Raw genomic sequence first — 15,249 nt, forward strand, 5'->3', positions numbered from 1 at the left:
ATAAACTATAAGACTCTTAGAAGGAAAACAGGTGTAAATCTCTGTGACTGTGGACTAGGCAATGGCTTCTTAGAGCTGACACCCAAAGTGTAAATAAAAAAGAAAAATCATTTTCACATCATCAAGTTAAAAAAACCTTTGGGTTTCAGTAGACACCATCAACAAAATAGGACAACCCGCAGAATGGGAGAAAAAAATTGGCAAATCATGTATCTGATAAAGTTACAGTATATATAAAGAAACTCTAGCAACTAAAGAATAAAAAGACAAATAGACCAAATTTTTAAATGGGCAAAGAATCTGCACAGAAGGTTCTCCAAAGAAGATATACAGATTGATAATAAGTGCATGAAAATATGATCATTAGTCATTAAGAAATACAAACCAAAATCAAAATGCGATAACACTTCACTCCCACTGGAATTTCAGTTATCAAAAATGAAAATGAGAAATATCAAGAATTGGTGAAAGTGGAACCCTTGCACACTATTGGTGGGATTATAAAATGGTACAATTGCTATAGGAAACAGTGTAGAGGTTCCTCAAAAAATTAAAAACAGAGCTACCAGATGATCCCGCAATCTCTCACTTTCAGGTATATACCAAAGGAATTTAAAGCATAATCTGGATGGGATATTCACATACCCACATTCAGAGTAGCCACGAGGTAGAAGCAAACCAAATATCCACTGAAGGATAAATGGATAAACACAATAGGAAGGAAATTCTGACACATGCCAGGTGTGTCAGATAAACTTTAAACACATTATGCTAAATGAAATAAGTCACAAAAGTCACAAAGGACATGATCCCTCTTATCGGAGGTACTTAATCAAAATCAGAGGCAGAGGGCCTCCCCTGGTGGTGCAGCGGTTGAGCGCTGGACTGCAAGGCTGCCCACAGCCTCTGCAGTGCTGGTTTGTTCCCAGGCCACCGGCGAGGGTCTCACCAAAAAAAAAAAAAAAAAAAAAAATAAGAGGCAGAAAGTAGAATAGTGGTAACTAATGTAGAATAGAGGTAACTAATGCTGGAGAATAGGGGCAAAGAGTTGCTTAATGGGTAAAGAGTTTCAGTTCTGCAAGATGAAAGATTCTGGAGATCTGCTTCACAAAAAATGTGAATACACTTTAACACTACTCAACGTATACTTAAGAATGAATGGTTAAAAAAAAAAAAAAAAAAGAATGAATGGTTAAGGTGGTAAATTCTATGTGTTTTTTAAAAATAATTTTTAAAAATTTCAACTAATAAATTACAAAGTAATGATAAACTATTAGCATTTTGAAATCCCCAATAAAATCTCAGGAATGATTACCAATGGCTACTGGAGATACTAGGTGGAGAATTACAAAATAAATCAACCTGACAACAGTTGAACACACCCATCATTTTAACAACACAAAGAGGTCAATCAGACATTACTTGCTTCACGATTTGACAAAATAGAAAGTATACACACATGACCTATGACCCAGTCATGCCAGTTAAGCTTCCAGGTTTATAGGAAAGACGAGGGACAGAAAAATCCACTGAAAGATACCACAGGGAACGTAATCAGCAAATTTCAGAAAACGTGAAACTTGACAGAACAAAGGACCTGATTTCTTCAGACACGAAGGAAAAAAAGAGGGTGAATTCACAGATTAAGAGTCTTAAAAGACACTTCAAGCATATTTAATGTTTAACATTTTCATTAATCTCATAAGCCAACTATAAACATACTGTCAATAAGAGGACAATCAGGAAAATTTCTATTTAATGAGAAGAAGGAACTATTAATTTTTAAAGTGTGAAAACATTCTTGCAGTTATGAAAGTTCTCTTTCAGGTATCTTAAAACAAAAAGGCTAAACACAGAATTGTCATTTCACCTAGCAATTCCACACCTAGGTATGTATCCCAAAGAACTGAAAATGGAATCTCAGTGACATAGAATGGAAGAAATGAACACTCTAACAACACAAACACAGAGCTGATACAGCGGTTAAGTATCACCTTTTTAATAAAAGGCATTGGGACTACCGAGTAATTGTTGGATGGAGAGGAAGAATGCCTTACCCTCTCCCCACAAAAAAAATCCACTTCAGTAGATTAAAGATTTAAATGTGAAAACCAAAACGTTACCACTATGATTTGCGGGTGGAAGAGTTCTTAAACTAAAAGCACAACCAAAAAAAAAAAAAAATTGATAAGTGAAATTATAGTAAAATAATTATTTAATTCATCATAGTAATGTGAAAATGTAAGTTACCAACAGGGAGAAGATACCTGCAACTCACAAATCCAGAAAAAAATGGGTTACTATTCAGAATATCAATAAGAGACATGTTGAGAATAATAGCAAGAAAAAGATTAATAAGGTAACATCAAGAATCAATAACAAAGAGGCAAACAAATAGAAAAACCAAACAGAAGACATGAAGAGAAATTTTACTTACAAGAAAATAAGAATGACCAACAAGGAAACATTCAATCTTATTCCTAATTTTAAAAATTCTAATTAAAAACAGTTATCATTTCATGTCAAAAAGATGGCCAACAATTTTACAATCGAACAAGTTTGAGAGCAATAGTTACCCTCAAACCCTCTCAGTGAGAGTACAAATGAGCAAAAAAATCATTCTAGAAAATGTCAGTATGACCTTTAGAAAATGGAAACCAATTTACATCATCCCTCTGATCCAAACTTTCTAACAGCTACTCATCTATGTCAACATAAAAGCCAGGCACTTAGGAAGGCTCTGCGTGATCTGCCTGCGTTGCCACTATGGCCTCACCTTTTACTGTCCTCTTCATTCATTAAGACTCAGCTCTGCCTCCCTCTGCATCTTAAGCAAGCCAAGACATACTCCTTATATAGCATCTCAGATCCTCAAGTGAATTATTTCCGCACCTCCCTCGAACCTTCTCAAAAGGTCCATCATATTTCAAATCTACCCCATCACTCCTTTTTCTTCCTTTCTTTCACTCACTCTTCTCTATTGTACTAGCCACCTTTTAATACACTATATTATTTATTCATTTTACCTGTTGATTTCCCCCTAAGAAAAAAATAAGCTACATGAAGGCAGGGATTCTTGCTTCCTTTGTTCATCTCCAGTATCTTAAGACAGTGCTTGGTATGAACATACTAAGTACTTACTAAGTAAATGCTGAAAGAATGAAGGAATGAATCCATTTAGGTGCTTAGAATTGAGCCTGGCACATAGTAATGGTTCAATACTTAGCTATCAGTATCATTATCGTCAAAGGGCTGTAACCGATAGGAAACTCACATACACCCATCCCTTATCTTCTGCTGGTTCAGAGCAGGATCAAGACAGGATAAACCTACTTGCTAACACTTCTTTGCTGGTAGCACTTCCTTCTACTTCAGATGGTTCTGTGGCAACAGTGTCTTGACTGGGCTCCGTCACTCTTTCATCAGTGAGAAGGCTGACTGCCTGAGTGATGTCACCATTACTGGCCTAAAAGGAGGGAGAAAAAGAAATTTCAAAAGTAAAGCATCACAGCATTTAAAATTAGTAGCAAGTTAGTGTTTGGGTTGTAACGGCTTACTACTCTGCTGATACACTGATTAAGTAGAGGCATAACTCTAGGGTACAAAATAGGAAAAAAAGATATGCTGGAGGATATGTAAATCTAATAGGTTTAAGTTTGTATCAAACTAGTTGTAAGAAAGGAGTTGCCAGGGTGATTACCCATAACATGCAAAGAAGGAGGAAATCTTGCTGGTGATTTATTCTCACTGCTTTGGATACCACTACTCTTTGATGTTACAGAATACCTAAAGCAAAATATATCAAAAAGGGGATCGACAACACAGATTCTAAATGAAGTCATCTTCACAATGAAAATGTCAACAGTTACCATATTCTGTGGTGGTGACCACTCTTTTATTGGTATTTAACTTTTTATTAGGCGGTACTTTTAATACCTACAACAGTAGAGTGAATGTATAATTGAACTCCATGTACTCATCACTGAGCCGCAGCAAAGATTAAGCCGGGGTCAGTCTTCTTTGACCTATTCTGCCTACCCTCTCCAAGACATGAAGCAAACCTTAACCACCTTATCATTTCCTCAGTCAACATTATCTTAAAAGAAAAACAACCCATAATTCTAGTATCATAGAATTTTCAATACCAACAAGCAACAAGATTTTTAGTATCAGGGGCCTCCCTGGTGGTGCAGGTGGTTGAGCGCAGCGCTGTGAAGCTGTATGCAGCCTCTGCAGTGCCGATTCGATCCCCGCCAGCCACATGGAGATACCCACATGGCGCAGCAGACCTCTTCTGTCTCGCCTGCTGCTCTCCCCAGCAGTGTGTTTCAGTCAGTCTGTCTGTTCTGTTCCCCGCTGTCTTTGATAAATCCTCTCACCCTCCTGCACATCTGGCCTATACCCCAGTTTTTGTGTGAATAAATAAATCTTTAAAAAAAAAAAAGATTTTTAACATCAAATAACTAGCTCAAACTTCCCTGACTCAAATATTTTTTAGTTTCAGGATCTATATATGGTTTATATGGATGCAGATGGTCAATGTTTCTTAAATCTCTTTTACCCTCCCAGGTTTCCTACTCAAGGAGCCTCCCCCACATTCTTCCCCACACACACCCTCCCTCCCTTATAATTTATATGTTAAGCTACTGGGTGTCATTTGACCTGTAGAGCTTCTGTCCCTATATGCGCAATCATTTTGTAATAAAAATAGCTTGAGCTGATATAACTATTACATGGACAACTGTTTTAAGGTCTGTTGACTAACAGAGGCCTTGAAACTAACCTTCAGAGCTTCATGAAGAAAGGAAGGGTCCTGAATGCCTGTGATTTCTCTCAGTTGATTTAACAGCATTTGGCAGCTCTGTATTTGAGAAACAAACAAACAAACAAAAAAACCACAGACATCTGTCAGTCAGCACATAAACCTGAATAAATTTAAAGCAGCAGCACAAACAATCACCTTGGATAAACAGGCCTGCATTTTTTATTTTAAAGAACTGACAAACTCCAAGCAACAAGGTGCTGACACTCAGACACACTGGAAAATGCCAAATCCAAACTCTTTCAAAAGCTTAATCATGGAAAATGTCTTGGGCACTTATGTAAGAAATACGAGTAAAGAGTAAAACTACAGCTATATAAGACATTTAAATGTAATGTTCTCGCCTTAATGGACACTTAGGTTGCTTCAGGATTTTCTTTCTGAACAGCACATAGGCAGGTCGTAGAAGGAGTCCTGGAATTTGCAGGGATGTGAAGATGCGCTATTTTAAGCTTCTCTGCACATGCCATTTGTGTGAGTCATTTTTCATTAACAGTAAGTTTCCAATCATGTAATTAACAAACGACACCGCCAACGTCACATTCAAAGTTTTAGGTCTGATGGCTTGAAAAGAAGTACAGATAAAGCTACAATGTCCTGAATTATAAATAAAACTGCGGAGGGCATGGACCCTAGAATGTTTTTGTCTTCATTAATCTGAATCATAAGAAAACCAATCGTGCTAACTAAAACTACCACAAGATTGGTTTATAACTTCTTTGCTGTCTTAAAATTCTTTACCGGACCATTTCAGCTTGTTTTGCACAAAGACAAGAGTTAACACAAAATACCTATTTACAAGTAAGTTCAATGTAAACTACTACAAACAAATGAAGACAATGATCTTTTAGATGAATATTGGAAATGAAATAGTTCAAATTTAATTCAGTGAGCTCAAATCTAATTTATACTATTCCTCAGGTTATTGTAGAATTAAGCCCCCTTTCAATACTTGATGTTTCAGCGTGAATTATCTTTCAGAGGAGAGGCAGCCCGCACGTACCACCAGCTGCAATAGAAGCAGTATCCTATGTTCTTCAACAGCTGAGTGCCCAAGGTAACACTTAAGCACCACACAACTAGAAATAACTAGCTGAAACATCCCTCTATCATCTCTGGAAAAGCATCAAGTCTTTTTGTTCAAGTCACAGGCCACAGTCATAGGCTTGAAATGGAACTTGACCCTGCTGAGACCAGCAGTCTTTGAGGCTAGGAGTCTTGTCAAAGGCAGTCACTGCCTGTAACTGGGAGAGTGACTTATCGGACTAAAAAAGGCATGCAGATTTAGCTTTGGCAAAGGCTGAAATGTAGAAGCACATGATTTTTAGAAAAATAAAGCATTAAGTTTTTTCCAAAATAATTCTAATTCCATTTGGTTTTATTGTGTAAAGGTGTATCAGTCTATATACCTTAATCATATATGATTTTCTAAACATCAAAGCAATATACCCAGAAAAAAAGTTGAATTAACGACTGGGAGGGAGAAGTGAGTAGTACATCAACCCTAAACTGGGACCAAGATAGTAACAATGAGATAATCACACCTTTACCACAAATTACTCTGTACATCAATTGACACTTAGGATTCACAGAAATTTTCAAGGTTTGAAAAACTAACACACACTGTTTACATTTAGCTAGGTACTGTTCTAAATACTTTAAGTGTATTAGCTAATTCAACTTATTTAGCTCTCATAGCAAACCTGTGAGATAGATATTATGTCCATCTGACAGAAAACTTAGACATTAGAGAGGTTAGGTGACTTACACAAGGTTATGCTAGTAAGGGGTGGAGCTGGGATTTGACCCCTGGCTGCCTGACTCCAGATTCTGCATTCTAACCACTATGCCATGCTGTATCTGAGAAGACAAAGAAAACAGGCAAGAATACCTATTAAATGCAAAACAAGGAAAATATTTTATTCTTGTATTTTGACCTTGATCTTCATATCTTAACTAGTTTCTTATTATTATTTTTGTCTACCGTTATATAATCACAACTTTGATTACTCAGCAGTACAATCCATTCTTAATAAGCTAAGGTAAATACTCATTTGACTGTACCTATAAGGTGCCATGGGTTATAAAAAGCACCATTCTTTTATGCTTCACTAAGAAGAAAAACTGTTGCCACTTAAACTGATACAATGCCTTCATGACAGTCCTAGAAGACTCATGAATCAGTCACATCAGCAAGTTGCAGCTCTAAAATTTCTCATTTATGTTGAGAAATAGAGCAATTTCCCCTGCTTCCAGGTGTACTGCCTAGCATGTGACAGGCAATTCTTTTGCATGTTTCTTAGTAACAAAACCTAATATACCTTAACATACCTATGGTATCTTCCTTTCTTAGGCCTCAAAAAGCACTAGACGATAGCTTTGCCAAAGCATTTGAATCATTCCTTCAACAATAAATGTTTTGCACTACATAAATCAAATGTATTCCTCGCTGTTCTGCTTCTAACCCTTTCTTCATAGTTTGTTTTTGTTTGTTTTTATGTTAAGCTGTGTGTTACAAATAGGGCAGGTAACTCAACTGTCACAACAATGGGGACAGCGAAGACTGAGCCCATACAGGTGCAGAAAATGATAATTATATCACACCTGCTACCTGGCTGATAGTAAGTGCAATATGTATCTTCATTTCAGAGATCTTAGGATGCCAAACAAATGTGAGTCAATTAAATACAGCATTCAAGTATTAAAAAATTTACTAATCATTACATTTGGCCACGTGTTAAAGTCCCATTTCTCTTTCTCTACTTGTAACAGGCAGATTAGCAGTGAACATTAAAACATCTAGACTTATTCAGCAAGCCTTTCAGTTTCCCTTTTTATAAAGTTATTGGACAGTTAGAAACTATGTAAAATCATTCTATAAAGTTCTAAGAACAAAGTTCTATAATTTCAAATCCAAATTCTTCATCTTGCTATTAAAAGGCCATTAAGGGTCTCCCCTCCTTGAAAGCACAAGGTTCATCTGAAGCAAAAATGGCACAAGGCAAAGAATCAATTACTATTCACATATGTGAAGTATTTTCTGAGCATCCCCAGGTCACCCAAACAGCCTACCAAATCATAGGAAATTACATACACACCGCCTGTATAAAGTAATTCTGGGGAAGGAGCTTGGCAGGACACTGCCTCTAGATTGGCTGCTACAAAGAAACACTGATGCTGTTTTTGCTACTCATCTTTTATCACAGAAACAAAATTCCTCTCTGAATTTCTTTTAGTTAATGAAAACAGATACTCGTGTAGGTCTTTTGAATAGCAAAGTGGTCTAATATGAGCTTTTGAAAAGCAGAGGGGACTCTTATTTCTACTGTTAACTGCTCAATTTTTTCTCCGCCTTAATTTCTTACCTCACAAACTCACCCTCTTATGCTTGGAGCCATTACCTCTATTATCATTAGTAATAACTACTCATTTGTTTAACCAGGGACTGCCAAACACCTACACTGCAGGATTCTATTTATCTTATCTCTTCCATTAAAGTCATTGCCAAGAACTCAGGTCCTACTATTCTCCAACCTCCCATGTTGAGGGAACCAAAGAACCTATGAATGAGTGGCACTTACTATCTTTACGTACTGTTTCTTATCATGTGAATAATTGTTTAAACATGAAATTCTTGCCCCACTAAAGACAGAAGTCATACACCACCACTGAACATGAATTATATGGCACGGTGCCAATTATAATTATAACACTAAATTGTGATTGAATAATTGTCCTTGAATGAAAGGATAAATGAATAATTACTATTAAGAAGATTATACTTTCAGGGATCATTTCTATAATTCATTACAATCATTATTAAGGTTTTGAATAGCAAATTTCACAAATTTGAAGCTATGCTATTGACACCCAAAAACAATGCCATGACAAATCTCAGTCCTATAAATATTAGCAAAACTTCAGTTCTCAATAGCACTCATAATCCAAGCCCTAATAAGTACTACATATTAAATATTAATTTTAGAGTAACAGATAAACTAAGATATTTAGAATCCTACTACTATACTAACTCACAGTCTCTCCTAAAACTTCACAGGAAGTGTTATAGAGCAACCCCAATATTAAACGGGTTCCTGGCTGTGGGTCCTCACCCGCGCGCTTTAAAGGGACTTATGAATACTCTACTACAGACACACGCAAAAGGGTTAATGAAAGGTTTATTTACAAGAGAAAAAGAAATAAGGAAAATATACAACTCAGGGAGAAAATAGGGAAATAAAGTCTTTAATGCGTCCTACCCGATCCGACGACCTGGAAACCCAAAGTCACTCTCTGAGCTGGCCGGACGCTGCGAGCTGGCGGAGAGCCAAAATGGAGAGCCCCCCAAAGCCCACGTGTCTGCCTTTTGTATCCACCTGGCTGCTTAACCCCACCCTCAGGTCCCAGCCACCTTCCCTTTGGTGGTGATGGGATTTGGAGTTCCCAGTGTCTTTTGGCTTTGACCTGGGGTGGGGGTGGAGTCCACAAAGCCTGTATGGAATTTGCTTTGGGACATCCTTTTCCCCCTAACAGAAGCAGATTTAAATATTACCTTCACCTTAACCACAATGCTATATAACAGAGTACACACCCAACATGAGACAAGACAAAGCCTGTGCTCTAGTTATAACCAAGTCAAACAACTAGCAAGAGCCAACAGGTTTGCATTTCCTTAGCTAAGTTCACATTGTTGTCGTAAAACAAAAAAGCAGTCTTCTTTTCTTGCCCAGAGACAGTGAATAAATACAAGTACACACAAATCTCTAGAAAGAAGGAACTGAAGCTTTCTAACCTCAGCTGTTGGGTTGTTGGGGTGCAACTTTGTCCACCAAGTTTTTCTTAAAGACAACTCACCTCATAACAAGCAACAAACAGGATATTCACACAACAAAAACATTAAGCTATCAAATTTTTCTAACCAACAAAAATTGGCCTAATCCTACTACAACTAAACTAAAGCTCTCTTTTACCAGAGGTGGCATATTTATGAAATTACTAATAAGAGTATTATCTTCAGAATACCCGGTTTAACATTGTGACTGGGAGCTTTCTAGATTACTCCATTCTTTCAAATAAGGATATTATTTTCTTCCAATGCACACATTTCCTGACCTCAGTTGTCTATTCTTGCAGAGGTAATTCTAAATTTAAAACTAAGCAAATTACTGATGTGTATTCCTTTACTCCAAAGAACCATCAAGGTGTGCCTCATAAAATTACATTCAAAATTAAAGGTCTGATTTTCCAGTTTTAAAATAAAACTTAAGATAACACACATTTGTAGAGGTTTGAACTTGTTACCACTAAGACATATACAGTGTTATAAATCAACCCTATCTCAATAAACATTAAAAAAAAACAACAATATAAAACTTAAGTACAGGAGCTACTGTTTTACTGAGTCTCTCCAGGTTGTTATTAAACTTTCTCTTCCTCTGGTCAAAGACAAACAAACAAAAAAACTTAAGTGTAACTTTAGGAGTCAAAGAAAGTATGTAGCAGCAACTCCAGAAACCCAGTCTGGGCAGCCAGGGTCTTCACATAAATACATTCTGAGCGAGCAGCTAACCTTTTCACCTTCCACAAAACAAGGAAGTCCTAGTATTTTTTTCAATTTTTCTTTCAGCATCAACTCCAAATTCATCCAATCAATTCATGAAGTAGAAATCTCAAGTGCCATAAGGATATGACTTTCTAAAAAAGACAAATAGATTCTTGTGGATATAACTAAACTGCCTGAAATAGACTCTACTCCAAAACTCATGTTAATGATGCAAAAAACAGAGAGATGGAGGGCCTCCCCGGTGGCGCAGCGGTTGAGCGCTGGGTTGCGAAGCTGCCTGCGGCCTCTGCGGCGCTGGTTCGATCCCCGGCTGCTCCCCAGCCACCGGAGGAGGGTCCCACATGGCGCGCAGACCTCTCCTGCCGCCCGCTGCTCCCCTCAGCAGTGTACTTCGGTCCTTCTGCCTGCTCTGCTCCCCGCTCTGGCTCTGGTGAATTCTCTCGCCCTCCCGTGCTTCTGACTGTACCCAGTGCTTGTATAAATAAATAAAAAAATCTTTAAAAAAAAAAAAAACAAAAAAAAACAGAGAGATGGAGAAAAGGATGTTCAATTCATCAACTGGCTTAAAGTTCTTTTTAAAAAGCATTAAAAGTTTCTAAAATCTAGCCTCTTTGATAGAGCAGAGAGGTTAAACTGGATAAAAGCAAAGGGGGAAAAAGGAACTAAATATCGTGTACTTTTAAATTACTTCTTTTTGTGTTATTATTTTTATTGAGGTATTATTGAGGTACAAAAAGGTGATATGCAACACTGGTAAAAATGGGGGGCACATGATCATCAAAAAAAGACATTTGACAAAATCCAACACCTTTTCATATTAAACACTATCAGAAAATCAGGAATAGAGGGGAATTTCCTCAACATGATAGAGATTTTACTTAAAAATTTACAGTTAATATCATAGTCAGTGGGAAACAACTCAAAGTTTACCCCCTAAAATCAGCAACAAGACATAGTTTCACCACTACCACTCAACATTGTACTGAAAGTTCTAGCCAGGGCAATCAGGCAAGAAAAAGAAATGAGGTGCATCCAAATTGGAAAAGAAAAAATAAAGCCACTTCTATTCATAAATGATATGGTATATATAAACAGAAAAAAAAATGCTAAAGAATCCACAGAAAAAGTGAGTAGAGGTAATAAATTCAGCAAAGTTGCAGGGTATACCATCCACATGTAAAAATTTGTGTTTCTAAGTAACAGCAATGAATAAGCTCAAAAGGAAACTGAGAAATAATCTAGTTACAATAGTATTCAAAAGGATAAAATAACCAGGAATTAATTAAACCATAAGGTAAAATACTTATTCACTGAAAACTGTAAAATCTTACTGAAAGAAGTTAAAAGAAACCTAAGTAAATGGAGAGACATCAAGTTCATGGACTGGTAGACTATTAGGGAAGGTTCTCCAAAGAATAAGACAAATAGGGGGTGTGTGTGTATGTAAAGGAACCGTTAAGTCCTACTTTCCTGAGCAAGGGAGGGAATAATTTATTAAAAAGAGTTGGCTATTGTAATCATGGAGACCAAGAAGTTCCAAGATCTGCAGTTAGCAGGTTAGAGACTGAGGTGAGCCTGTGGTGTAATTCCAGTTTCATAAGGCACAAGAATCATGAGAACTGATGTGTAAATTCAAGCCAAGGACAGGAGAAGACCAATGTCTTAGCTCAAGCAGTCAAGTAGGTAGTTTGCTCTTCCTCAATCTTTTCATTCTATTCAGGTCTTCAATTTATTGGATGAGGCCACAGACATGATGAAGAGCATCAGCTTTATTTTGACTAAGGATTCAAATACTAATCTCATCAAGAAGTACCCTAACAGACAACACAGAATAATGTTTTACTAAATGCCTGGATACCTAGTGGTCCAGTCAAGTTAACATGCAAAATTAGGATTCACAAACAATACTATTTCAACTGCTTTTTTTTTTTTTTTTTTCCAGAAAAGGAAAAACTGATCCTCAAATTCATTTGGAATTTCAAAGGAACCTAAATAGCCCATAAATGTTGAAAAATAATAAAGCTGAAGGAGTAAAATTACTTGATTTCTAAACTTATTACAAAGCTTCAGAAATCATGACAGTATAGCAAATGGCATCAAGACAGATATAAAGACCAATGAAATGAAGTCAAGAGTTCAGAAAACCCATACATCTATGGTTGATTCTAACAAAGGTGTCAGGACCCTCTAATGGGGAGAAGTAGTTTCTTCAAAAACTGGTGGGACTACAATCAAAAAATGAAGCTGGACTCCTACTTCACACAATATACAAAAACTAATTCAAAATAGAGATCAACCTAACTGCATGAGCTAAAACTTATAAAACTCTTAGAAGAAAAATAGAGGTAAATCTTCAGTGCACAAGCACCTGAAGAAAAACAGTAAGTTGAAGTTCATCATATTAAAAACTTTTGTGCATCAAAGACATTATCAAGAAAATGAAACGACAACCTACAGGATAGGAGAAAATATTTTCAATTCATAAATCTGGTAAGGGTCTGGTATCTAGATTATATAAAAAATCTTACAATTCAAATAACCAAAGAAAAAGTCCCAATTAAAAAATGGAATAAGAACTTCAACATTTTCTCAGAGAATAAACACAAGCGGTGAACAAGCACATGAAAAAGTCCTTAAAAACATTAACCATTAGGTAATCAAAGTCACAATGAGATACCACTTGGCACACATGAAAACAAAACACATGTGAAAAGAACAAGTGTTTAGCAAGGATATGGGGAAACTGGAAATTTTGTGCACTGTGGGAATGTAAAATGGTACAGCTGCTGTAGAAGAGTTCCACAAAAGTTAAACATAGAATTACCATATGACCCAGTAATTCTACTTCTAGATATGTGCACAAAGGAATTAGAAACAGGTAATCAACTACTTGCACACAAATGTTCATGGCAGCACTATTTACAAAAGTCAAAGGTGGAAACAACTCAAATGACCACCAACAGAAAATAAATAAAATAGTAGATAAGAATGAAATATTATTCAGTTGTTAAAAGGAATGATGTAATGATAAACTTGGATGAACCTCAAAAACACTCTAAGGTAAAAGAAGCCAAACACAAGAGGTCACATATTATATGATTCCATTTACATGAACTATTCTGAATAAGTGAATGCAAAGACAGAAAGTAGACAGGTGTTGCTGGGAGGGGGGAAGGCAGGTGTAAAGGAATAGAGAGTGACTACTTAGTGGACACAGATTTGCTCCAAAAATGTTTTAGCATTAAATAGAGTTGGTGATGTCACAATATTGTGAATATACTAAATTTCACTTAATTGTACATTTAAAAAGTTAACTTTATTGAATTTCACCTCAACTGAATAAAAGTAGAAACATTTGCACTTGTGTGCACATGTGGACACACATATCTGAAGAGAGAAAGGACACCAACAAAGTACTAAATTGGGCAGGAAGATTGGAAAAAGGAAATGCTTGCTTAGGACACCTCGAGTTTAAATTGCTGATGAGCCATCACCCAGCATGCTGCTTGCACCTGCTCATGCAGGTCTTTACTCTGGTTTTGTGTGTCTGGCCTTTTGAGCTCCCTTTTCATGTCAAAAGCCCAGAGAATGGAAATAGTGTAATATAGCCCAGATTCCACCACACGTTAGCCTCTGGGCAAATCTCATTTCTGAAGCATTCATTTCCACATCTGGAAAACAAAGTATACCATAAAATTTAACAGAACTGGTGCAACAAATGAAGTAATGCACATTAGAGGTATTTATAAAATGAAAAAAAAAATGTTATACAGATGTAAAATATTGTGACCAGGCTTTCCACTCATACTCACTGAGGTTAGTGAAAATAGTGATCTCCTAGGAGAAGATCATCTGCACTATAGTTTTGTTTTCATGACTTACTAGCTATCTAACTTTACAAATTCTACTTCCTAGTCACACTGAATTTTACTTCTCAGGGTTTACTATATGGACTCCATGAGAATATATGCATCCTAAATTGTCAAGTGGGAGTCAAAAAGTTTGATTTTAAGAAAAGCATGCATTGCAGTGGGGAAAAAGTCACAATGGTTTGAAGTCCCAGGTTGCTATTTATAATTTCATTTTGGGGCAGTAAGGGGCATATGGCTGGTGCTATTATTACAAATATATAATCCTGTGCCTAGGATAATAACTGTAGGAAAAGCAGACATGCGACAAATGTTTATAGCCAAAGTGGGTGACATTCAAGTAGACTTGCTCAAAATGCACTTGGAAATAGCAGAGTAGAAGTCATTTCCAATTCAGGATTACAGGTGCAGATTTGGAAGCAGTAAAAAAAGGAAGTTTAAAAGATAAGAAAGCAAAAAGGTTAAGCCCTAAGAGAGAGGCAGATGAACCAGAACAATACAGGATCCAAAGGAAGTAAGCTCAGGAAGTAAGACAGCTATACAGGGCCACTAACAGTACTGAAATCTGAAGCCAGGGCTCTGCCTCAGACTGTGTGGTCACTAGCACAACAACTCCCTAAACCTGTTACTGCATTTCCAAGCTGAAGGCAGCTGTATTACATATGTTCATATATCTTTTCCAGGGCTAATTGTAGCTAGAAAGTGATAAAAATTATGTGGCCAATTCAGAAGTGAGGGCCTGTACTATTGTACTTCTGTGGATGATCAGAGTATAACAAATGATAAGTAAATATGCACTGGAAGTTTTTAGGAAATACCACAAACAGTCAGCAATAAAAGCAGCAGTAAAATCAAAGGCCAAAATAAATATGAATAAAAAAGTGGCAAAGAAGAATCATCACATGAAACTGGGACTTGAACGAGTACTAGAATAACCAAGGATGCAAGGTAAAAAGGACTTACTGAAAAGGCCACTGAGATCGTTTCATTTGCTA

General features: G+C 36.7%; 1 protein-coding gene across 11 annotated transcripts in view; it reads right to left on the reverse strand.

Annotated features, from left to right (window-relative positions):
• The window catches only part of USP28 (ubiquitin specific peptidase 28), a 60,062-nt gene that overhangs the window by 40,436 nt on the left and 4,377 nt on the right, over window positions 1-15,249 (reverse strand). For 8 of the 11 annotated variants that reach the window (XM_037505296.2, XM_037505305.2, XM_054693109.1 and 5 more), the window contains exons 2-3: window positions 4,784-4,861; window positions 3,334-3,466 (exon numbers count right to left, since the gene is read on the reverse strand). In XM_037505296.2, the coding sequence (XP_037361193.1) occupies window positions 3,334-3,466; window positions 4,784-4,861 (211 nt within the window). Of the gene's footprint in view, window positions 1-3,333; window positions 3,467-4,783; window positions 4,862-6,590; window positions 6,683-15,249 lie in introns of all 11 variants that reach the window. The other 3 variants (XM_037505299.2, XM_054693108.1, XM_037505300.2) reach the window with 1 other exon arrangement.

The sequence above is a fragment of the Talpa occidentalis genome, unplaced genomic scaffold, assembly GCF_014898055.3.
Source record: "Talpa occidentalis isolate TD23 unplaced genomic scaffold, MPIMG_talOcc4v2.1 talOcc4.12, whole genome shotgun sequence".
NCBI classification, from domain to species: Eukaryota; Metazoa; Chordata; class Mammalia; order Eulipotyphla; family Talpidae; genus Talpa; species Talpa occidentalis.